The sequence below is a fragment of the Xenopus laevis genome, chromosome 1L (genome assembly GCF_017654675.1).
Source record: "Xenopus laevis strain J_2021 chromosome 1L, Xenopus_laevis_v10.1, whole genome shotgun sequence".
In the NCBI taxonomy this organism is placed as follows: Eukaryota; Metazoa; Chordata; class Amphibia; order Anura; family Pipidae; genus Xenopus; species Xenopus laevis.
Genome location: NC_054371.1, coordinates 159,465,486 through 159,492,242, shown reverse-complemented (window position 1 = coordinate 159,492,242; position 26,757 = coordinate 159,465,486). Strand labels below are relative to the sequence as shown.

Genomic DNA, 26,757 nt, shown 5'->3' with positions numbered 1-26,757 from the left:
TGATGGCATTGGTGCAGGTTAGTTGCAGCGTTTGTTGCAACCCTGGAATTATGGGTAAATCCAGATATCAATGCATGTGCTTGCATTTAATTCATTCATTTCTACCTGCCCCTGGTGCCCCCATGGGTAAGTGCCATGTACCATTCTCAAAATCATCAACTTACATTCCATTTTGCATCCATCCATTTAGCACTTATATTTGTAAATGAGCCTTCTAATGTCAATATATAGAAACTTGGATACATGTATAATCCTCTAAAGAATTAAGGGAAGATTTGTGCTTTGCTCCTTTCAGGGAAGAATTGTGTTGCGCCTGATCATGCCAAAACCAGCCACAAAAGAACCAAAGTAGGCTGCCTGCTGGTGGTTCAACTTTAAGTCAACTTTTCTAAGCAACTTTTCAGTTGGTCTTCATTTTAGATTTTATATAGTTTTTTTCTTCTGACTTTCTAGCTTTCAAATGGAGGGGGGGGGGGCACTGACCTCATCCAAACTGTAAGGCTACAGAGGTAACATCCGCCTCCCAAGGTTTTAGCCAGATGGCTCTACGTGCTGTCGTAGACAGCCCCATGATTCTTGCCGCCAATCTAAGATTCTGGATAGATGCATCACATAGAAAATCGGATGCTAGTTTGATGTTTTGAAGGGATTTCAAAATGTTTTCTGTTTTGGAACCTTCCCTTCCACATCCTCTTCTAATTGTAGGATCCAGGTTCTAAGAGCTCTGGAAACTGAAGTGGATGCCACAGTCGGCTTATACTGCACTGCAGCTGCCGAATATATTCCTCAGAGATATTTTGGCTTTACGGTTTAGACCCATCCTCCACCGACCACCGGTATCACTGTCCGTTTGGAGAACCTAGCGACTGCCACATCCACCTTCGGTGGTGCTTCCCACTCTTCTATTTCCGATTTCTGGATATGAGTTTAAATCTTTTGTTCAAGACCGGAGCTTTTTCCGGATTACTCCACTCCATTTTCATTAATTCCTTCATCAGTGGGTGTAAAGGAAAAGCCTTAGTTTTAATACACCCCTTAGGATCACCGTCAGATTCTTTTGCCTGAGCTTCACCTTCTGACGCTTCCATTTCTGATCTCACTAGTTTGGGTACCTTCTCAGTTTGAAAAAGTGCCAGATCAAGTTCCTCCTCCGAGGATGATGATCCAACCTCATCCAGGACTAATAGGTCACCCTTCGGTCCCATATCAGAGTCCTGCTGGGAAAAACCTTTTTTTAGTAACACCGCTTTGGTGTCCCACCTCCTGCAGTGATTCCTTAATAAGATCCTTAATTAGGCTTATAGTAGACACTGAGAGCTGGTCTCCTTTCTGGGATTCCTTCTCTAAGCATTCTACGCAGTGTCCTCTTTCATAATCGTCTGCAAAAAATGTAGCAAAAGTATCCAGGAAATACCTTAACAAGTCTCCCAGAACTCTTCAGGCAGAAAAAAATTCCCCCTCTGGTGCAGTTCATCCATACAGAACAGTGAGCCATGATCCTTTAAAAGAAATGCCTTATATAGGCTATTTGAATTGATTTTGGTGCGAAAAAACGGCGTCCTATGCGCCTCTACATCATCCTGCGCCGAAAAAACTGTTGCGCATGCACAGAACTCACTTCCGTCATGTCACGTGACAGCCTATGAGCCTACCCAGTCAGTGCCGGAATCTCCCAGCCGGCGAACAGAGGAGAATTTCTTACCAAAGAATACTCGTTCCTCATTTCTAATGCTCCTTTGGGTCGTTACAGAGGCTCCTCTTATCCATTTTATCTTCTCTGCACCTGGAGGTATTTAGAATTTTCTCTGCCATCTAACCATCCTATCTGTCCTGCAGGACAGAAAAAAACAAAAGCGGAGGTGGGGTAAAGGAGGGACTTTTATGGAATGCTTAATTGTTTTGGGGGGGGGGGGGTGTCTAACTGTCCTATCTTTTAAAGGGGAGAATGAATCTCATGCTGTGCTGCTGCATAGGATGCAAAGGAAAGGAAGGGGTTGGATAGGTCACACACATAGGAAGGGAGAGGAATCTATAGAAAGAAGAGCCCTAGAATGGAATCCACAGGGATCAAGAAGAAGGGGGCGGCCTCGAAAAACATGGAGAAGATAAGTGGAAGAAGAAACAATAAAAATGGGAAAAACATGGAATGAGATTAAGAGAATAGCAACAAATAGATCTGAGTGGAGAGTCTTCACGGATGCCCTATACTCCACTGGGAGTCAAAGGAATAGATGATGATGATGATTTATACATATCTATATATTGAAAACAAAAAAAACAGCACCAAGGGTCTTGCAGTAAAAAAAACACACACACAAATATATATAAAAAAGCCAACGTGACGTTTTGGTCCACAAAGGGACCCGTGCCTGGAGAAAGGTCCGTGTGGACCGAAACGTCACGTCGGCTTTTCATGTAACTTATACACCTTTGGGTATTTCACAAGATATCTCCGTGTTGCTGGTCATTTCTCATTATCTAAAGCATTTACCATGCACCCGAGGTAAGTTTCAAAGGCGGGGTGCTGCCCATATGAACATATAAATATATACATACACATATATATTTTTGAATCAATTAACCAATTATTGGAAACCTGAGCACAGATTGGCTTGTTGTGAGGCACAAGGGTATTTAAGATTTTGGTTGTAACACGGTGTATCATCCTTGAAAAAGGTCCCAATCGGGACGGAAACGTCGGAAATAGATACTATGTAACAATAAAAAATTACATTTTTTCACTAAAGGGAATGCTGGTTTGGAAACTATTGGTGTATACATACATACATACATATATACATACATACATACATACATACATACACATACCCAAGGGATCCCTGGGAAATAACCAGTAATTGTCAGCACATGGCACAGGCAGCATACAGTGAGCAACTGAAGTGACTGGGGTGTGTAACATAGCGGCATCCCCCAATGAATGAGCCTTTAAAGAAGCCACAGAAACTGCATACAGGTATGGGACCTGTTATCCAGAATACTTGGGACCTGGTGTTTTCCAGATAAGAGATCTTTCCGTAATTTGGATCACTGCACTGCTAAAAATCATTTAAACAGGGCAAATGTATCAAAAGTGTAGAGCTTAATAAATAAAAACTCACCCACCTTCTATTCATTCATATGGGATTTTTAGACCCTTATTTATCAGTGGTGAAAGTTGAAAACTCAACATTTGATAAATACGTTTCTAAAAAATCTCTACGTTTCTGTAATATCTACACAGACACCCCTACAGGAGAGCTACTGACACTGTAGCACATGATGGCTGGTGGCTGGGTTTCTAACAATGTCTAAATACCCTATTATAGATTTTTTAAACAATAACATACATCCCCAAACAAAAAAAAACGAGAAAAAAATGGTACAAATGTGAATAATATTTTATTGAAGAAGCAGAACATCGGGGCTGAAGTGTGAGTCCCATTGCACACACTGTATAAGTAGAGTAAACAGACAGTATCTTCAGATTGACATAGACTTCTGTTTAAGCTAATAATGGTTTATCTGGATCTGCTAGAAAGGAGCAGGTTGGTCTGAAACATGTTGTGTTTAAACTAAGAATAAGTTCATGTATACAAGGCTCCCCGGTGGGAATGAATAGTCTGTATCCTCTCTCTCTCTCTACGACACACAAGCATATTTCCATAGTAATAAATAAATGAAAATGGAGACAGCTGGCAGCCTCAGCGTAGGGATTGTAGTTTATGTGAGGGCAACAGCCGGCACTTTCATTGTCCTTCTCAAGACCAAGCAGTTCTGGGGCGACTGTAAGTCTGCAAAAAAAAGGAACACGATAAGTGAATGGCAAACTGGGCACATGACTTTCCCTCTCAATGGAAATCCAGTGTGTGAATAGAAAGTCACAATGACACTGGTCCAATAAGTGATCTATTAGTAGCACTTTTTAAAACTCACTTTTCTACTGACACTGAATGTGCGTCCAAACCTATGAGTAAGTGCCCATTTGGTACAATAAACATTTTTTATTATTTATTACTAGGTCTGCACTTATTTGGATTTAGAATTATAGCAACCCATTGGACAAGGGTTTAATGTGTTAAAGAGATACGGACATCAGAAAATAACTTTTTTTTATTTATTTATTTTTTATTATCCATCATAACATTATATCTGAATGCTATTTATAATTCTGCCATAAGGGTAAGGGCAAAGGAGCAGACTCAGGGGGTTTAGTCCCCCCAGCGACAAATCTGCATTCTTCTGGGCAACAATCTCGCTGAACTGCTATAATGAAAAATCGCCAGGGGGATGGCACTCACAGCGTATCGTTTTCTGAAGTCGCCTCACAAGGAAACTTCGGGCGACCGGAAAAGAAAGCTCTGCGAGTGCCATCCCGCTGGCGATTTTTCATTATAGCAGTTCAGCGAGATTGTCGCCCAGAAGAAGAGTCGCCTTGAGTGTACTGTTCAAGGAGACCTACATTTTTGTAGCAGTTTTAGACAGATATCATCAGCCTTTTGGCTCCATGCCATGTTGCAGCATATTACCCACTGTACTACTAATACTTTCCTTAGTATTATTTTACATCAACCATTAGCTTCCATGGCACCATACAATTAGATTTAAATTACCATTTCATGATGCCCAACATCTCATAAAATGTATTTGTTACAAACCATTTCTGCCTTGTGCCTTCAGGAACTCCGGGACGTAAATGGTTAAGCAGAAACGTTTTGCAGCGTTGCCACTAAGCATGCGGCTGCATTATTACTTAAATGGGAAGTGACAGAAAAACCAGCACTTTTTTTGCTGATAATGTGAAACCATTTACTCACCGTCACCTATTCAGTTCCTCTTTCTCCCATGAGTCGTTATCTGATCTCTAGATTTAGTTTCTCTTTTCCTAACCAGCTTGTGAGTGCCCCTGACATCTTGTAGAACGTCCAGCTCTGTAATGCTAGTGTTAGTGGGTTTACATTCATGCCAATAAAAGACCGGGCACTTAAAGAGAGGAGCTACCAACTTTGCTCCTGTGAAATTTAGGCAGAACATTCCAAGAGTGTAGGGTGGCAGCGAATGCTTAACTTTATGGTTCTATCACTGCCAGGATATCCTGTTCCTAGTTAGAGGTCAGAGTGTCTTAGACCGGATACAAAGCTTCACTCCTGCAGCACTAAATAAGGATGAGCAATTTCATGCAGTCTAATGGCATGGCTTCAGTAATGAAAGGGTTAACCATGCACTGGAATGTGAATCATTTTCAGAGTAAAACTGTACTTTTCCAATTGTCGTCACTGTATGGGAACTGAAAGTTAGAAGGAACGGCAAGGGGTGTTGACAACTTCTCTAAAAGTAGACTGAAACCTGAACTACCTCCTCAAGCTTTAATTGGTAGCACTGGCCCTCACCAATCACAAACCCCGCCACACCAATTTGCAAATGGAAAGCTGCAGAGGGATTGGCTGCACCGTGATTTGTAGCATCACATCTGTTTCCATGCACCTGGGTGACCAGTAATTTACACAGAAAACAGCACTGGGGGGAGAAGGGTTAGTTCCTTTTATTAAAGTAAAATTCCCGGAATGTACATTAGCTGTGTGTGCTCATCTCAGCACTTTTGTAACTCAAATTGTATCTTATTTACTGAATTCCAGGCAAGCTGAGAGAACAAAAAGATGAATTCAGTATGGAGTTCTCTAATCAGAAGGTGATTTGCAAGCACTCAGCTGTATCCCTGCCATTACCAGTCTTGTCTACATCCCTGTACACCTACATGTGCATTTCCAGTTTGGCACCCATACATGATCCCATGCAGCGTCTCCTCCCCTGTGCATGTGCACTACAACATAAGCAAAGAGTTTGTGTACAGCTTATGCCATACCTCCCAACTGTCCCGTTTTTAGAGCGATAGTCCCTCTTTTGACAGCTCAACCCGCTGTCCATCATTTGTACTGAAAAGTCCAGTTTTTCTCTGCACTGAACAACCAGAAAAATAAACAATGTTTCTAACTTAACTGGCTTTTGGCAGAGAGCCCAGAACAGCCACAGCAGCAGATAAGATACTTTTGTAACAAATTCAAGCTAAGCAAATAAGTAGTTGTAACAATATAAGATAACAGGTCCATTGGGAAATGTTAGACTCACAGTTTAAAGGGTAATTCACCTTCATTAGCAAAACTGTAATAACTGAAAAAAAAAAATATGTTCAAACTTTCATAACCTGCCAAATTTTGTAAAAGGAACATGGTAATTAGGCCACAAAAATGGGCGTGGTCAAAATAATTTGCCGCACTACGCGTGCCAACTTTTTTGTCCCTCTTTTTATTTCCAAAATGTTGGAAGGTATGCTTATGCCCTCACTCTGTGCTGTGACATCAGAACAATATGGCAGCGCAGCACAGAAAGGAAAAGTACCCCAGGGTGGTGCATTTTTTGACACACTGAGTGAAACACAGGCCAAAAACTCAGTTCACAGTGCAGGCCAATAGGACAGCAATATGGTTCTCTGTGGGATTTTACAAACCAGCTTGACAGACAGATATCAGTCAGCAGAATAAGTCAGCAGCTTCTATCGACCTGTATATGGGCAACTTTAGAGTTGGGATCCTGCTGGAACACTTCTATGCAGTACAAATGTAACAGAAATATTGACAGTGGAGAGATTTAATTGTGCAGTAAGATATATTTACAAGGTCAGTGTACCTTCTTCTGGTATCCTCGCTGGGTCATAATCTCTGCCTCCTGTTGCAGTAAGTCATTCTCCAAATCCTCTGCAAGTTTAAACTCTTTCTCCTCCTCCTCCTGCTGTACAATGGCTTCCTTTCCCTTTAAGAGCTGCTCAGCAATCTAGGAAGTGGCATTTTCATGTCAACAAAGGAATCATTTTATAGCCCACGTGGCACAGTTTTTATTATTCCAAAAAATATAAAGCACCTGTCTGCTGCAGTCTAGAGGCCTGTCTAAAGGGCCATAGTTGTTGGTATATAGCCCCCAGTTCACATATATCAAACACAAAAAATATTCCAAAAAAACTCTATAATAAAGTTAAAGAGATCCTGTCATCGGAAAACATGTTTTGTTTTTTTTCAGTTAATAGTGCTACTCCAGCAGAATTCTGCACTGAAATCCATTTCTCAAAAGAGCAAACAGATTTTTGTATATTCAATTTTGAAATCTGACATGGGGCTAGACATTTTGTCAATTTCCCAGCTGCCCCTGGTCATGTGACTTATGCCTGCACTTTAGGAGAGAAATGCTTTCTGGCAGGCTGTTGTTTTTTCTTCTCAATGTAACTGAATGTGTCTCAGTGGGACATGGGTTTTTACTATTGAGTGCTGTTCTTAGATCTACCAGGCAGCTGTTATCTTGTGTTAGGGAGCTGCTATCTGGTTACCTTCCCATTGTTTTGTTGTTTAGCTGCTGGGGGGGGAGGGAGTGATATCACTCCAACTTGCAACACAGCAGTAAAGAGTGATTGAAGTTTATCAGAGCACAAGTCACATGACTTGGGGCAGCTGGGAAATTGACAAAATGTCTAGCCCCATGTCAGATTTCAAAATTGAATATAAAAAAATCTGTTTGCTCTTTTGAGAAATGGATTTCAGTGCAGAATTCTGCTGGAGCAGCACTATTAACTGATTCATGTTGAAAAAAAAATTATTTTTGCCATGGCAGTATCCCTTTAAATAGTTAGCTTTTATTTAGCATAGAAATAAAAAAGTAGGCATGCAGACCAACTAGTATTCCGCCTATATACTAGTATATACTACTATTCCGCCAGAATACTAGTTGGTCTGTATGCCTACTTTTTTATTTCTATGCTAAATAAAAGCTAACTATTTAACTTTATTATAGAGTTTTTTTGGGATATTTTTTGTGTTTGACAGTTTTTATAATGACTTGCACAACAAGCACATTTATGGAAGGATTCAGGAGAGGCAAAATTCATGTATCATTATTCTGGTGAAGAACAGAGAACTGTCTTCCGAATACCAGGTCATAACTAGAGCAGTACAGCACTATACTGTATGTGTGTGTGGTATATATATATATATATATATATATATATATATATATATATATATATATATATATATATATATATATATACACACACACACACACATACATACTGTGTATAAGTAGGGGAATGAAATAGAAGTTTCTCTCACCTAGATTGGTGGACACAGGCACCATGGGGATGAATATCCTGCAGCTGGAGAACAGACACTAGACTGTTAAAAGTGACTCCTCCTCCTGCTCTGGGCTTCATCCCCTGCCTCTTCCTGTTCCAGCCAGTTTCTTTTTAGTGTCCTCAGGAGGCACGGAAAATACAGCATTATTTGCTTGCAGAGTGCTCTCCTCATTTCTTTACAAATCAAGTTACAGATATCAGGATACCGGTGACCTGATCGAGGAAAGTTGCACCCTTTTTCCTGAACCAAGCGGGCGGAGCGTTTTGGGATATTATACTTTCTGGAAAATACACTCTGTGGCTGGAGCAATTGGCTTTAACTACGGTTAATGGTCATGCCACACTGGGGTCAGAGGATTACAAATTCCAGTATCCCCCAGTCGTCTAAATGCTAAAGTATATCTGCTGCCTTAGCCTTCCCGCTCTTCGGAGGTCTGCAGGCTTGCTCCCAACTCTCTCTGTGGCTCTATGAAGATCTGCACCAGCCGGGTAATTGTTACATATGGTGTATTTATGTTTATGCAGGGAGAAGGTCTATAGGCAGCAGTGACGGCTGGATGTAAGTATTATACTAACCCCTCCCCACCCCCTTCCCTTCTCTGGGTCTGCGCTGCCTTGTAGCTATTGGGAATGCGGCGACTCCTATGGAGATTGTGGCATTCCTACCTGTATAGTGCCCCTGCCTGCCGACCTTACCTAAGTACAGGCTGGTTCACAGGCGCAGACTGGTGTCCCTGCCTGTCCTGGAAGATGCGGCGAGTCAGAGGAGTTTCTGCTCCTGGTGTAGCCCTCTTCGCATCTGTCCTGGGGAAAATGCCGGTTGCGTTCCAACACCTCCCGTCGCCATTACTTCCGGGTTCAGTGGCGCAAAGTCTCCTGCGGTTCCTCAGTCCCTGGCTGAAGCTGTCTCAGTGGCGGCGTTGCTCTTGACGAAACATCCTATTACAGGCACAGACTCGGCACAGACGCGGCAGTACGTTCTTTGCCTTACACACGAACGATATGTGTGGGACAAAAGTGGGAACTTAGTTTACCCCTGTCCTTTTCTCTTGCAGGCTATCTGCGCACACCTGGTAGTAGGGCACTATACATCCCCTGTCTCTTAACTCTCTCCTTGAGACCAGCCAGATAGATAGATAGAACAGGAACAGACCGAAACGTTGACCTATTTTTAACCTGTATTTAATAAAATGAACCCTTTAAACTAAACAAAAGTTCCCAGTGTGCACCTCACTTTTTTGGATTTTGTATGCAGCATCGGATGGTAGCACCTGGGTCATTCATTTGGAGTGCTGAACTATGGAATATATATATATATACAATATCAAAACAGGGGGGTTGTGGGAGCACTCTAAAGGCTTTAAAGTATATATATAAGTATAATAAATGCTATTGCATATGTACCCAAAACAGGGGTTATTTTGTTACAAAGTTATGATCATAAAATTGATAAGCCACCATACCACGTCAAGGTAAACCCCGAATGGCGGTCCCTAACTTGTTTTATATTTTATGTGCATTTTAGCATTACCTGTAATCAATGTCCATTGAACGCTGTTTTTTCACTAAGGGCTAAATCCTCCCCAGCCAGCAATCAGGCTTTTAAAGGAGAGATATTCCCAAAACAAACGCCCAATTTTAAAAGCATAGGATCACCACTAGTTTAAAGGGGGGGTATGGGGTGCTACAACCACTGAAGCTATGCCACAGCTCCTGGCTAAATATACAATATCAAAACAGGGGGGTTGTGGGAGCACTCTAAAGGCTTTAAAGTATATATATAAGTATAATAAATGCTATTGCATATGTACCCAAAACAGGGGTTATTTTGTTACAAATGGCGGTCCCTAACTTGTTTTATATTTTATGTGCATTTTAGCATTACCTGTAATCAATGTCCATTAAATTAGCCCTCATTTAGCCCTCAGTGAAAAAACAGCGTTCAACGGACATTGATTACAGGTAATGCTAAAATGCACATAAAATATAAAACAAGTTAGGAACCGCCATTCGGGGTTTACCTTGACGTGGTATGGTGGCTTATCAATTTTATGATCATAACTTTGTAACAAAATAACCCCTGTTTTGGGTACATATGCAATAGCATTTATTATACTTATATATATATACTTTAAAGCCTTTAGAGTGCTCCCACAACCCCCCTGTTTTGATATTTTATATATATATATATATATATATATATATATATATATATATATATATATATATATATATATATACATACATATATATATATATATATATACATATATACATATATACATATATACATACATACATATATACATATATACATATATACATACATACATATATACATACATACATATATACATACATACATATATACATACATACATATATACATATATACATACATATATATATACATACATATACATACATATATATATACATACATATATATATATATATACATATATATATATATATATATATACATATATATATATATATATATATATATATATACATATATATATATATATATACATATACATATATATATATATATATATATATATATATACATACATATATACATATATATATATATATATATATACACATACACACATACATACACACACAATAAGAGCTATACATGGCTGACAAGGCAGATGAGGCAGTTCTGACTAACTCCTCAGTTTCTGCACGCAGCACACCCAAATCCACCTCGGGATTTCTGCCCCCAAGTGTCCCGCTAGTCCAAGCCCGGGACCCTCAGAGGACCAGGATTTTCCCTCAGACACGGAGGGACAAGTCCTAACTGAGGAAGACACTGACCAAGAACAGGATAATCCTGAGTCACCAAGGACTCAAAAAGAGGTGGAGGGGCTCATACAAGCAGTGCTAAAAACACTCAATTTTGATAACACTGTTTCTACTTCTGAGCCAGGAAAGAACATATTTAAGAGACAAAAGAAATCTTCCACCATTTTCCCAGCTTATGAACAGCTGGAGGACATTATTAAGTCTCAATGGAAGAACCCTGATCATATGGTGCAGGTATCTAGGTGTTTCTCCCAGGCATATCCCTTTCCTCAGGACTGCATAGACCTCTGGTCGACTCCTCCCGCAGTCGATCCACCAGAGTCCAGGTTGTCTAAAACTACTACAATTCCAGTAGCTGACACTGCAGCATTCAAAGACCCTATTGACAAGAGGCTGGAAGGTTTTTGCAAGGCAACCTTTACGGCAACAGGTACAGCCTTCAGACCCATAGTCACCAAAGCTTCAGCACAATCTATCGCGGCATGTAGTTTTTTTTATGGCTAAAGACATGGTCAGCGGACTTAACTTCCAAGAGATTCCTAGTAAGCCTGCCCTTTCTAGGAAAACAGCTCTTCGGAGCTGAATTAGACAAGATCATTTCACAAGCAACAAGAGGAAAAAGCACCTTACTTCCTCAGACCAAGCCCAAGTGACCTTCCCTAAAACGACGACCCTTTTTTTCGTCCATTTCGCCAGGGGCAAAGGACCAGATCACAGGCGGATAGAGCTAACACGAACAACCGCTCTCATTACCACAACAAGCAGAGATGGTATCAACATTTCCGACGATACCTTATGCCCAACTCCACACAAGACCACTCCAGTGCCTCATTCTAAGGCACCAGAGGAAGGATCAAAAGAACTTAGACAGACCTATACGAATACCAGTACAAGTGAAGACCGATCTCAACTGGTGGCTATGTCCAGACCGAGCAAGGTCAGAAATACTGTTTCCCAATCACTCCTGGACGGTAGTGACAACGGACGCAAGTCTCAAAGGATGGGGAGGAGTGTTCGGTCAACAGACAGTCCAAGGTCGTTGGAACCAGACAGAAACTCGGCTCCAGATCAACCTATTGGAACTCAGAACAATTTGTTACTCCCTGGAACATTAGCCAACACTGCTCCAAGGCCAAGTGGTATGCATTCAGTCAGACAACGTGACTGCAGTGGCATACATAAACCATCAGGGAGGCACGCGAAGTCAGGCGGCACTAGCCGAGGCAAAAAGAATTCTAACATGGGCCGAAGCCAACGTACCGGCGATATCCGCAGTATACATCCCAGGAGTAGACAATTGGAAGGTGGATTATCTAAGCAGGGAATCCTTAGACCAGGGCGAATGGAGCCTTCATCCAGAAGTCTTCCAAATGTTAGTAGCAAAATGGGCTCTTCCAGAGGTGGACCTAATGGCGTCACGGTACAACCACAAGGTTACAAAATTTGTGGAAAGAAGCGTCGACCCACAAGCAATTGCAGTAGATGCACTGGTGCTACAGTGGAAATTCACTCTAGCCTACATCTTCCCTCCACTAGCTCTACTTCCACGAGTAATAAAGAAGAGAAGGAGAGAAGGAACCCAGACAATTCTAGTCGCCCCATACTGGCCCAGAAGAGCATGGTTTGCAGATCTGGTGGACATGGCGACAGAACCGCCCTTGCATCTCCCACAGAGAGCAGATCTGTTAACACAAGGACCAATTGTCCACCCGAATTCACATCGCTGGGATTTAACGGCGTGGCTAGAGGCCCTAATCCTACGAAAATCTGGAGTGCCAACAGATGCCATTCTTACAGTGTTAAGAGCATGTAAACCGGTATCAGCTAAGGTTTACCACAGGGTAACCAAGGGGCTAGCCCTAAGTTCTCTGAGGGTGCAGGTGTCTGCGCTTTCCATACTCTACCAATAAAGACTGGCTTTACGTAACAACTTGAAGACATTCCTACAAGGTGCCACCAGACTGGTTACACCTTAGAGCAGGGGTAGGGAACCTGCGGCTCTAGAGCCTCATGCGGCTCTTCATCCTGCTTGCTGCGGCTCAGTCTTGCGGCTTTGCCTGTCAGGTCGTATTTACCGCCCTCGCACCTGCTGGTGGCTTCTTGAGTGTGCGACCGCAGTAAGCACACTCAAAAAGCCGACCAGCAGGTGCGAGGGCTGTATAGACGTCCCAGGAGTGGCAAGACTGAGCCACAGCAAGATGATTCATCATAGTCCTTACCGCGGTCACACACTCAAGACAAGAGAGAGACGATCAGCATGGAGCTTCAGAAACAGAAGTCACATTAAACAGATGAGAACACTAGCAATTAATAGGGCTATTCAGTGTTTAATTTATTTCAAAGTGGCCCTGCTATAAGCTGTGTTATGTTTATGTTTTGCGGCTCCAGAGTATTTTTCTTTAGTGGGAGAGGGGCAAAATGGCTCTTTTGATAGTAAAGGTTGCTGACCCCTGCCTTAGAGAGACCCGGTTCCACCTTGGGACCTAAATTTGGTACTGCAAGATTATCCTTATGAACCTATAGAGTCCTTTCCGCTACCAACTCTCACAGAAAAGGCAGTTTTCCTTATAGCAATTACTTCAGCTCGCAGAGTCTCTAAATTAGCAGCCCTGTCATGCAAGCCACCATTCACCATCCTCGACTGTGATAAGGTGGTCCTGAGATCAACACCGGAATTCTTACCAAAGGTAGTATCTGAATTCCACCTTAACCAAGACATAGTGGTGCCTTCGCTTTGTCTGAAGCCTAGCAGTACAATGGAGAAAAAAATTAACACTCTCGATGTAGTCTGTACAATTGAAGCTTACCTAGAAGATACGAAGAAGATGAGGAAGGTAGATTCACTGTTTGTTATTCCAGACGGTTCAAGAGCCTGAACCAAAGCCTCAAAGACGACAATTGCAAAATGGATACGCTCTACCATCATTAGAGCTTCTGCAGTGAAGGGTAGAGCACCTCCCTTCAAAGTCAGAGCTCATTCAACACCCTCAATTAGTACTTCCTGGGCAGTTCGACACCACGCTTCGATTGAACAGGTGTGCCGTGCGGCTACCTGGTCCTCTCTTCATACCTTCACACGTTTCTACAAGCTCCATGTACAAGCGTCAGCCGAAGCCAGCTTCGGGAGGAAGGTGTTACAGACAGTTTTAAACTGAACACCTATAAAGGTGCAGGTCCCGCCCTCATGGGTTGCTTTGGGACATCCCCATGGTACCTGTGTCCCCCAATCTAGGTGAGAGAAAGGAAGATTTTGTACTTACCGTTAAATCCTTTTCTCTCATCCTAGATTGGGGGACACAGGCCTTCCCTCCCTGGTTTCTGTATATAGTTGAAAACTTCTGCATAAGGCAGATGCAAAGGTTAACACTCCATTTTGGAGGTTTTTTCTTCAGAAGTTGTTTGTAGATTCTGAAGGGGTGGGGGAGAAGCCCAGAGCAGGAGGAGTCACTTAACAGTTTAGTCTCCGTTCTCCAGCTGCAGGATATTCATCCCCATGGTGCCTATGTCCCCCAATGTAGGATGAGAAAAAAGGATTTAACGGTAAGTACAAAATCTTCCTATCATTTCACATGCAGTCAGCACCAAAATCCAAGCTAAGTTGGCTTTCTAAACAGTTTCTTTCAGCAAGACTGCACAGGCAGATACTACATGCAAATTAATTCAAATGGACTTGCGAAAAACCCTCTATCTTCTTGTCTTTAAGCTGACTTTGCTACTACGGGAGTATTGTCATATAAATTGACGCATGCATTCAAGTGGCTACAATAGGATAAAATAAACTGGATATAATTGAGAATAAAGAGATTCTGAGTTTCAGGAATCCTTCTCCACTGATAACTAGTGGCCATTGGCACAAATTTATATGGCATAAAAGGGCCCAACAAGGCATCGACTATGGAATCTAGCTGCTACTAACTTTTTAGGGTCTTCAAAAGGAAGTTGCTGCTAAGACAGTGTCAGAAAGGTAAGGTACACTATGGGCCAATTGCAAGTCTGTCCTGGGCATTTCTGTGTAGGGAACATCACTGATATGATTCACAAACAAATTTGGGAAGAAGACAAATTTTAACTGTACCTGTGCTTCTAGTTCTGTCCTGCGGGCTGTTTTCTGTTCCTCCTCTTGCTTCTTCTCTCGGCTTGTAAATTGCCTGGCTTCTTCTAGCTGTCTGAGGAGCCGCTCACGATTCATTACAGATTCAGCCTGAGCAAGCTGGTTCCTTTCTATGCGCTCCTGGATCTGCATCTGTCTTCCTGCCAACACCTGGAAAGACGCATGGCTAATTATCAGTGGTGAGGTGGATATCTATCATTCATATATCTTGATATCAAACAGTATACAAAGAATACATTTATCACAGGAAATGGGGGCCACACTGTCAGATTTGCCCAATTGGATCACCATCTGGGTGGCTAAATCTGGCAAAGTTCTGCTTGTTTAGTGACCTAACCAAATGAGAACATCTTCATATCCATGGCCTATACATTTATAAAAAGTTCTGGCGATACAGCGCTTTGTTTTCCGAAGTCGCCCGAAGTTTTCTTGTGAGGCAATTACGGCCGACTTCGGAAAACTAAGCGCTCAGAGTTCCATGCCCCCAGGCGATTTTCATTTTAGCTGGCGGAAGGCAGGCGGAAAGCAGATCGGGGAGATTAGTCACCCCGAAGAAGAGGAGATTTGTCGCCTGGCGACTAATCTCCACGAATCTGCCCGTGTGCCCCGACCCTAAAGGTAAGCTTCCCTTTCCAAAGATCTATAATCCTGAATGCTTGGGACCTGTTTTTTTTCTGTAATTTACCATATATAAAGTCTTCTAAGAATATATGCATAACATTAAATAAACCTGTAGTATTGTTTTTCCACCAACATGGATTTATGTAGTTTTAGGATTAAGTAAAATGTACCATTTTATCATTACATAACTAGAATTATTTGCTTAGAATGGCGTGCATGGGAAATAGCCTTCCCATAATTGGGAGCTTTTTGCAATATATTGCCACAGATGCAATAATACTTGAAGTCTTGTGGGTTTGTCAAACATTAGGGGGGTTTAACATGCCACAGGAAATCACAATAGAGTGCTTACAGACCACTGCTTCTGAAATGTTTCCTACTGGTTTGATGAATAATCCCCGAATGCATCTGACTTGTTAAATCTAAATTTATAATGCGGTCAGTTTACAGGAATTCGGTGGTGCACACGTCCTAGAAAATATGACTTTAATGGTCAGATCAAAGTTGTGGTATGTTAAGATTGTTTGATTTGAATACAAATGTCCAACAATTCAACTATCAATCAGACCAACTGTAAAGGAGTGTTCTGAAAGAGTATTTGGCAGAGGAAATGATCACAGCAAGTAGCAAAGTTGGTCATGCAGACACTCAATCTTTACAATCTGAGAAATCCAATCAGATATGTGGAATTTAATTTACGACCCGCACACAGCTGTAGCCAATGTATAGATAAGCATTTATCAGCAATAACATTTTCATTTAGACATGTGGTTTACATAAAGAAGCCTGTGAAGCCACCGGGATGGCACCATACCATCAATAAACACAACATGTCATCTGTCCCTGTCAATTACCTCTTTCATTAACCGATTCCGTGCATTCCTCTCTCTCTCCCATTCGGTTTCTCTTTTTGCCCATACTTGTTTAGCTTCTTCCCTAAAAAGGGAGACAAAGGTTACAAAAGCCGAGGACAGTAGACATAGGGCACCACTACTAAAATGCATCACATTGCAGAATTTATATAAGAACTGCAAAATTCATGATGGATAAAAAAAAAAGAAACACTAATAGTCTAATATACCACAAATCTTATAAACATTAGTATAATTTTACCAAAATGCAAATAAGCCATTTAATTCCAGGTATTGTAGGTAAAAATTGTATACATGAACAACCCTACTCAATAGTAGACAATGGCTTGCATTAGTTGTTTTCCAATGGAAAACCAATTCAATTAATTTTCAACAGCAAGTTAGAAGACTACACTGGGATGTTCCAAAACAATGGCCTCACGCCAAGATCACAATCATGACCAGACTTTGAAAGTCAAGTTAAAGGAGAAGTAACGTCTAAAATAGAATAAGGCTAGAAATGCTGTATTTTGTATACTAAACATAAACATGTACGTACTGCACCACAAGCCTAATCAAACAAATGATTTATGATTTCAAAGTTGGTTACAGGAGGCTGTCATCTTGTCATCTTTGCCTGACCCTGACCCTGCACATGCTCAGTGTGGTCTGGGCTGCTTAGGGATCGTCATAAATTATCAAAACAGCACAAGTCAAATAATATCTGCCAAAAGCCAATACAGCAAGACTGAATAATAATCAGAATATACAGACTGCACTGGGTCCTGTGTTGTCATGTCATGTAATGTAATGTGGATTTTATAGTTTTTGTATTGTTTACAGGACATGTAAACCCCCCCATAAAAATTTAATCAGTGAACGGCCTCTTTGAAATCTTTAGATAACTGCCACTCTGGTTGTTAAAAGGTTAACAGTAAGGATGTTTGATCCCACTCACTCATGCATAATCCCGTTCACTCCCACTGACTCACGCATAATCCCACTCACTCATGAATAACCCGGCATAGCATAACTAAAATCCAATACAAATCTCTACACAGTCGCCGACTGCTCTACAGGGAAACAAACAAAGCTGCTTGAGTTCTGCATGGCTGGGAAGTAAGGTGGGGGCTCCCCCTGCTGTTCATAAGTATGATTGTTTCCCTGCTCAGCAGTTAGGGACCGTCTGACAATTCCTATCCACGGCAGTAAATGAAGGGGGAATTTCACTGCATAGTCAGGTTTCTTATAAAAACGATACACATTTTTTTAATTAAAGTATATTGGAAATAGATTTCTTTTTCATTAAAGAAAATAAAAATGGGATTTTATTTTTTTGCCTTTCCTTGTCCTTTAAGTGACTATTTTTTGTGATGCTGTACTGCCCAGAACAAAAAGTACATTTTGAATAATAAGCTAAAAGTGAACCACAGAACAGGTCCAGATAAGAGCATGAAAACAATAATATAATTAGCTAAATGGTTCACAAAAATAACAGTCAATAACTTCCTAGTGGTGAATAGTATACTGACTGTATATTTATAGTCATTATACTATACAACAAGTAGAATCACCTGAAAAGTGTGTCAAGTTCTGCTTCCCGCTGTCTCTCAAGATGAAGCTGTTCCTCAATGACATGTTTCATCCAAGCAACATCTGCAATGGCTTGTTCCCTTCTGGCTGATTGCAGGTGCTGATCTTCATCCTCTTTGCTTATAAGAGCAGATAGGATCTTCTTGTCCATCTCCTGTGGAGTAACAGCCGAAAAGATATTTTAGCTGACTATGCATCCACATATTATCCTACAGTTCCTCAGCAAGACTCGAGCACCCATAAGAACTCATATTGGTTCTTAGCAGGGTTTTGACAGTGGGTAACCCTATACATTTAATCATATCAACCCATTCTATGTCTCTAATAACATGTACAGAAATAACTTGTGAACTATTTAAAGTGGCAATTAACAAGTATTTCGTACTGATGGTTTGTTGGCTGAATCTGCAGCATCACAGTGGAAGGATATATTTGTTGTCTCTCTTCCTTCCAGTGTGAGGACACATAATGAGCACTGCATAATAAGATCCTTCGACCCTCCACTAGGCTAATATGAAAATGGGAAGCCAATTAAGGACAGTCAGTAGGAAGTCAGTTTAATACTCCACACGCGTCATTGTTCGGTAGTTGTTACAACTGCAGCACTGGGGTCCTAAAATTGATTCCAATATATTACTTTAAAGTAGAAGGAAAGCTGCCAAAGCAGTTTATTGCCAATAGATTAGCCACAATTGTGCAAGCTATAACACTAGATTTATGCCGCAGAATGCTTTACCATACCCAAGTAAACAGTTCTAGAAGCACTCTCTGTTTGTTTAGGATAGTAGCTGCCATATTAGCTTGATATGACATCACTTCCTGCCTGAGTCTGTCCCTGCTCACTCAGCTCTGAGCTCAGATTACAGCAGGGGGGGGAGGAGGAGGGAGAAAAGGGAGGGGAGAGAGGACAAACTGAGCATACTCAAGCCCTAGCCCTGGAGGTTTAAGATGAAAACAGGAAGTCTGATACAGAAGCCCATGTAAACACAATAGAAGGAAAGAAATTCTGTGTTTTTTTTACAGAGGACTCAGAGCAACATTCATTTGAGGGCTTACTGGTGTATTTATATAGACCTTTCTGATAAAGCTTAATTTTAGCCTTTCCTTCTCCTCTACCCAGATCATTATATTATTTGCACTGCTTAATTTCACATTTATAAACAATTGAACAGAATAAGCAGTTTGTCTCCCAGTACAATAGATTACCAATTTCCATTACAAAAACTAAGAACATGCCCATCTCTTACCAACTCTTCTTGCACCTGCTGAGCTCGCCTTTTCATCTGAGCATTATACTGTCGGCTCAGGAAGTGACTAGGAAAAAAGAAGACAGATATCTAAAACTTCCTGCTGTACTATGCAAAACTACTGAAATATAAGGTTACATTTTCCAATATACTTTGAGTATAATCAGTTGTGGATGGGCACATTGTTTTTAAATAAACATAAATCTGCATTATTATATGCTTTTACCCTTTTATGACAAATATTGTGTGACGTTGATGAGATCATGGACTCACACATAAACTTGATCAAAGTATGTTTATTTTTGGAGTTTGTTAAGTTACCACTGGATGGCTGACCTATCGCCCTTGGTCTAACTTACCTGAAGGGATTTTGGAACTTTTCTAAACACTTTTTTATGAAATGAACACAGCAAAGTTTGTTGCACTTGGCACTTTATTAAATTGCAGTGTTATGGCTGTGGTACACAGGACACAGTGTTTTTAAGTAGTCTAAACATGTGGTATCAAATCTCCTTTAATGGCCCCTACTGAATCTTATGGGTATAGGTATTACAATTGTATGTCTAGCAATTATCTGGACACACAGACTGCTGCTTTTTGATACAACATCACCTGACAAGTGCATGCTGATCTTTCCTACAGATGTCAGTGGTTACAGGAGCTTTTTGGCAAAAAGTGTTCCGGCTACTTACAAATGCTCTGTTTAAATTAAATCTCCTGCCATTATTGGACTTCTGTTAGTATATGAAATATGTGCACACCACCCAGTGTTCCTCGAGTATTTTCTTAATTGTCACGTTGTTGTGTTCAGAGATGTTAACATGCATATATGTATAAAGCTTTGGAACAAAAGGTGAGAATTATCCTTACCTTAATTCTGTTTTTTTTCTGCACTGCTCCATTTTCCTCCTTTCCTCCTCAAGTTCTTCAATTTCCCACTGCTGCCTCAATAAATCCTCTTGTTCTTTTTTGAGCTTTTTTGCCTGTAGGAGAACACAAAATCATTAACAAGCCACTTTTCTAGGCACAATTTGTTCCATGTCCTGACATTACATAGGCATGGTACTGCTTATTTACCACTAACCATCTGTACTAGGTTCTGATGCTGTCACAATAGAGAAATCAAAAATCTATGAAAATTGTCGTTGGGGTGATTTATAATGCCTTAAAGGGAAACTGTTGCGAAAAGAAAAATTTATAATTAGCTTCAGCATAAGAAACTTTCTAGATAGAATCAATTAAAACTTCTATACCATTTCTGAAATAATCAAGTTTATCTTCACTATTCCTCTCTCTGCATCTGTTTCACCTCATTCTGTCTTCATTCAGGAGTTGGGTGTCAGATGAATGATCCATCTGCTAGCAAAGGAACCCCCTCCCCTATAAGATATATTAAATGTAACTGTCAATGAATATCTGATACCCAACTGCATGAAGACAGAATGAAGAGAAACAGATGCTGAGAGAGGAATAGTGAATATAAACTTGATTATTTCAGAAACAATGCATCATTTTAATTGATTGTATTTAGAAAGTTTCTTACTTCAGTATGTGGACACTTATATAACATTCTCATTTTCAAGATAGTTCCCCTTTAGTGTTTTGTCAGTGTTTCGCAAATCATGTAATAGGAATACTTAAAATTAGTAAAGCATATACATTTGAGCCAAGCCATATCTTTATAAAGCTCCAAGATAACCTCTTGTATTGGGATCTCAAGTATTGTCTTACTTACTAATTACAAATAGCAGTCCTCGCAAATGAGGTTCTTCTGGACAGTTGACTACATAAAGGACATCGCTAACATCAACCATAAGCAGATTTTTGATCTTTTTTTGAATAATAAGGAAATTGGATGGGGATGAGTCACTTGACAGGAGCAATTTTACCTGAGAACACTGTAGTAGTCAGGTCTTGTGTGACTTTGGTCTTAAAGAGAACAGGGCTTGAAGTAGGGGTAGGTGCAATAGGCATGTGTTTAAGGAGCAGGAGCTGGAGGGACACATTTCCAAGGTGGTGGGTGTGGGAAGTGATGTCTGCAGCAACTGAGGCAGCAGTGACAAAAAAGGATGAGTAGGAGGACCAAGTTGTTTTGCCTTGGGCATTACTACTACTTGACCTGGCTCTGAAGGAGAATAATAATAGGGATGGCTGTGAGGCATTACCCTATGGAATGTGGAAAATCCAAAGCTGCATCACAGAAAGAAACTGAAACTTAAAGTGCTATATGCCATGCATAATCCCCTCACCTCTAAATCCTTCAGCTTCAGCTCTTCCATTTGCCATTTCAAAACTCGGGCAAGCTCCTCCTCCTGCTGTTGTCGTTTTTCTTTATCCCTTTTCATCCTCTCTATAGCTTCCCTTCTGGCAAGTTCATATTCATTTTCTAATCTCTTTTTCTCCATGTCTTCCTCTTCTTTTTCCTGGAAAGTTTATAAGGCACGCAGTTATACATGAGGAAAATGTAACTGATTTTTGTGCAGAAGTATAAAAACTGTTTTTTTTTTTTTTTTTAAAAAACTGATACAGAGAACATCTGTAATATTTAGTAACTTTTACAATGGTATTTCTTAATTTACGATTAAAGTCTATATATACCTAGTGGTGTTTATCATGAGAAATAGCATACTGTGTGCAGAATAATTCTGCATTGAGTATCTGAATCTGGACAAATACTAACAATGGATACGGTTAAGTCATAATGCATTATATTGTCTATACACAATAACAGCACCCCTACTGTTTATAAACAGAAATGCATTTAAAGCTACATTGGAGCAAATATGTTGCTGCCCATTACAGCTTACAGAATCATTAAGAAATAAATATGCATGCTCTGTTCACGGTGTTCTTCTTTGAAACTTATTTAAGGGAAATAAAGATAAATCATATTTAAAATGATAGCTTGCTTGTATGCAAAACTCTGTCCCAGCAAGAATCATACAACCTAAACTACCACAGATCATATGTATGAGGTGTGACTACATTGGTTACACTAGTTGTTATAAGTGCTACAGTAATACTGACAGGAAAAAAAACTGATTATAACACAAATTTTGGGAAACAGGGACTTACATGTGCCATATGTGTAGTGATTATATAATTGGAATTAATCTGATTCCTGGCATTGTAGCTGCATTGCTTTTATTACAAATAATACACTCTGTGTCTTCAACCGAGGAATAGGTCATATGGTTATCTTACCTGGTTTCTGGCTGTGATCTGCTCTCCCCAAGCATCAACCACATGCTTTTTAAACAGACTGGATTCAACCTATGTAAATATTATTACAATAATTGTGAAAGCATATATAACTTCTAAGGGAGTTCTACAGTATCTATTTATTCTGCAATAAGATGTATCCCAGGTTGTAACAATATAAAGGGGAAGTCTATCTTTTCACAGTTTAGCTTCTATTTGTTTAACACTGCGTGCAAGAAATGCCAATTTATAATAAAAACGGTATTTAAAAAGGGTGACCACAAATAAGTAATAGTTATTAGAAATAAGTTACTAAAAGCAGGTTACAACATTTATATAAAATTCATATAGGCCTGAATAATATTATACAATTCCAGCAGCCTTAGAAAGCCAGTGATTCAAAACAGATGAAGGAATGCAAAATGTCACATACTGGGGTCATAAGATTATGTGTGCCGACAGCTCATCATGTTTGAAACTGTTACCTATTCTTTCTTTGTTTTTACTTACTTCTCGCAGCTTCACATTGTTCTTTTTCCACTGCTCATATAACAATTCCTCTGCAAGCTTTAAATAAAGGAAATTAAATGATCAGTCCCTTACTTAGCATGCATTCTACTATAGTTTTAAATAGTCCACTCTTCTTACCATCACGTAACAAATGAATACTTAAATTATTCAATGACAAACAGTACTGACTCACATGTATAAAGCACCTGACTGTTAGTCCTTAATGACTTGCATTTTGTTCAATGCCCAGTGTGGCTCTCTTGCAAGAGGGCTAATAACTTATAATACCCAGGAATTGGACAGACATTACACATGACAGGTTAAGTGCCACTTCTACTGTGTGCCTTACTCCGCAGAGGCTTGATATTTTCAGTGAATATTCAGAGAATAAAATCTTTCTGTATTATGTTATAATACACAAAAGCCATGAATATCTTGTAAATGATATCCTTATAAACGGTGAGAAGTGATGTCATCAGTTATAAACGGTGAGTAGTGATGTAATTTTTGTCACATGACTCACTAAAACGAGTGTATTATAATAAATAAAGTACCCCTTGTTGAAAAATATGAGGATATTAGAAGTCACCTCGGAGTTCCATGACCTGTATAAAAGCACTCGGCCTTCGTGACTTATAATATCCATATATTTCACAATAGGAGGTACTTCATTCACTATATAATATAAAAGAACCGGGGTAGCTATTAACCTGTTTCTGTCGCTCTTCTCTTGCAGACTTAAGCTCCTCTGTCCTTTGCCTCATATCGGAAACATTGTGCTCTTTATTACAACGAAGCTCCTTCAGCTCTTCTTCTAGCAAATCTCGCTCCTCTTGTAACAGTTTCCGTAGCTGTTCTCGACGATACTCTAAAGTTTTTTTCTTCTCCTCCTTCTGTTTCTCCTGGTGAAATGCATTCATACTGCAAATATATGACAAAGCATTCACTGAAAATGAATATTATTTAAAAGTTTAAGTTCATACTATCCTGAACTACTGCATATACTGCAACTAGGCAAATTCATGCAGAAAACTGGTAGTGAACTCCTAGATACCCTTTGTAATCACATTACAAACAAATGAACCACCATTTTAACCACATCTGGATTTATTTTAGTATTTTAATTTTGTATTACCTTTTTTGATAAGACTGACGAGAACTCCACTGTGCTTGTTTGCTGCTGCAGACATTGGACTGTTTAAAATATTGGTTGGTTTGATCCCACTGATGACGTAATCTGGCTTCTTGCTCTCTCTGCCGCACTATCTGCTGCTCAAGAACCCTGCTACGGCTGTGCCAATTAGATGGGAGTGTAGGTAAAGCCATCTAAGAAAAAAAAAGAAGAATGCATTAAAATGCTTTTAATCTGGCAAGACTCTAAAATGCAGTAGTCCAAGTCTCTTATTACTAGAAGACTTTTTAGAAAGCATTGTAGCAGCTAGGTTGCATATGGGTATTACGTTTCGTAATTTAAATAAACTATGCAGTTATGCTTACTGTTTTTAAGAGAAAACAATAAGGTATGTGAACCTTCATTTCTAAAATTGTAAGATCGCTCTAACTATTGTCTCCTTAGAACACGCAATTGTAATGCTGCATCTATTCTGGTGAAAAATTTGTCTGTACGTGTAAACTCATGGCTCTATATAAATGATAATAATAATAATAATGCATTGGCGCTTTTCCCCCAGAAGTTCATGAGTTGTAATAAGGCCTAACTAAAGTTCAGGTTCAGTCTGCCCTTGTTACTTTGAATCAGCTATGCTTCGGATCTGACTCTGGTTAAACCTAGTAGAATCCTAACTCTAGCTAGGGTTGCCAAATCCATATTTATTTAGTGACACACACACACACACCTGCCCAAAGAGAAAATTTGCCAGCGCTCGTTTTGCCTTTAAAAAATAATTACAAAAAATTAGGCGTTAGTACCACACTTTGGCCAAAATATGTAAGCTCAAGGTCCCTCATTGTACGCGAGTCCTACACTGTTTGTGAGCATTATAAGTTTGTAGTGCATTTAAAATCAAGTCCCCCAGGCCCCAGCAACCAGTGTGACTGAGTAGTAAGACCATTGTGCACTTACCCTTAGCTCAGGAGCTCTAGAGGGAAAGCTGGGAGCTTTTAAGCCTCAGCCAACAAACATACACCTGTGAATAATTTCCTTTCTACACTATTAGCATTTTAAATTTGTAGTGCATTTAAAATCAAGTCCCTCAAGTAAACATGTGACTGAGTAATAAGACCATGGTGCACTTCCCCTTAAAGGAGAAGGAAACCCCCTGGGCACAAAAACCCTCCCCTGTGTTGCTCCCCCTCCCTCCTTCCCCCTGGCCTACCTGTCCCGCTGGTCAAATGCCCCTAACTTGTTACTTACCCCTCTGCGCAGGTCCAGTCCACGGAGTTCACAGGCGCCATCTTCTTCCACGCAATCTTCTTCCTGCTTTGACCGGCGTTTTGGCGCATGCGCAGTAGGAGCATTTCGCCGGTTCGGATCGACTGCGCATGCGCCAAAAGTCATGAAGTTTTCCGATTTCACTTTGTGACTTTTGGTGCATACGCAGTAGATCCAAACCGGCGAAATGCTCATACTGCGCATGCGCCGGTCAAAGCAGGAAGAAGATCGCGTGGAAGAAGATGGCGTCGGTGAACTCCGTAGACTGGACCTGCGCAAAAGGGTAAGTATCAGGTTAGGGGCATTTGCCCAGCGGGACAGGTAGGCCAGGGGGAGGAGGGAGGGGAAGCAACACAGGGGAGCGGGGAGGGTTTTTGCACCCAGGGGGTTTCCTTCTCCTTAACCTTTAAGCCAATTAGCATACATCTATAAGTGATTCTATGTTTTAAATGCAAAATGGCAGCCATAGGCAATATTTGGCTACAATTTGTACACGAAACAAAGAAATCGTCTAATTCACGCTATGGCGTTGATCAGCTGCCGTAGACACCATTGTCCCAGCGTTTGGTCTAACAGGTTTCAAGGCAGAAATTCAACATGAAAGCTGTTGGTACCCTTACTTGGAACATTCCAAATAAAAGATTGGCACTATACAAAATGTCAACATAATTGTGGTCCTACTGTTGGTGGGCTGTTGACACAAATAAATAAAGCAAGAGACAGTTATACTATGTTGGATTCTGTATGGAATCATTGTACATCCATTATTGGGGATCAACATGATCCATCCTGCAGGGCTAAATGCCTTTGCCAAAACAGAACAGGGGAAATATTTTGGGGGAAAAGTTTGATAAATAGAGGACACCTTGTCATTGATGATGTGTTGTGCCTGGTCTAAAGGGCAAATCTCGCTTTGTGCCTAGGCTTTTGTATTGATATTTATGTCATCTTTTAACCATGAAGTTATTCACGGAAACATTTCCTTAACACATGGGGAAGTTTTATTTGGAGTAAGTATGAGCGTACTAAATATATATAATTTGTCTTGACTACCACGTCTACTAGAGACCTCCCCCTTGACCGTTTTGCATCAGACCGTCAGTATCCTTACACCTCAGGCCCACCTCCCGCAAAAACATAGAAACAGAACAATTCATAATAAACGGGCGCCCCAAAATGACATCGCATACTCCGACCCCCTTCCCACTCACCATTCCTGAGTTCCAATAGCGAGCTATAAC

General features: G+C 40.4%; 1 protein-coding gene across 2 annotated transcripts; it reads right to left on the bottom strand.

Annotated features, from left to right (window-relative positions):
• Positions 1 to 3,375: 3,375 nt before the first annotated feature.
• On the bottom strand, positions 3,376 to 26,757 carry tchp.L (trichoplein, keratin filament binding L homeolog). 2 transcript variants are annotated; one of them, NM_001089051.1, is given in 13 exon segments: positions 3,376 to 3,791; positions 6,682 to 6,825; positions 15,066 to 15,251; positions 16,577 to 16,658; positions 18,148 to 18,320; positions 19,414 to 19,480; positions 20,284 to 20,396; positions 21,663 to 21,836; positions 22,618 to 22,686; positions 23,125 to 23,181; positions 23,835 to 24,045; positions 24,260 to 24,450; positions 26,728 to 26,757. In NM_001089051.1, coding segments are annotated over 12 exon segments (1,500 nt in total). In that variant the 5' UTR covers positions 26,728 to 26,757; the 3' UTR covers positions 3,376 to 3,758.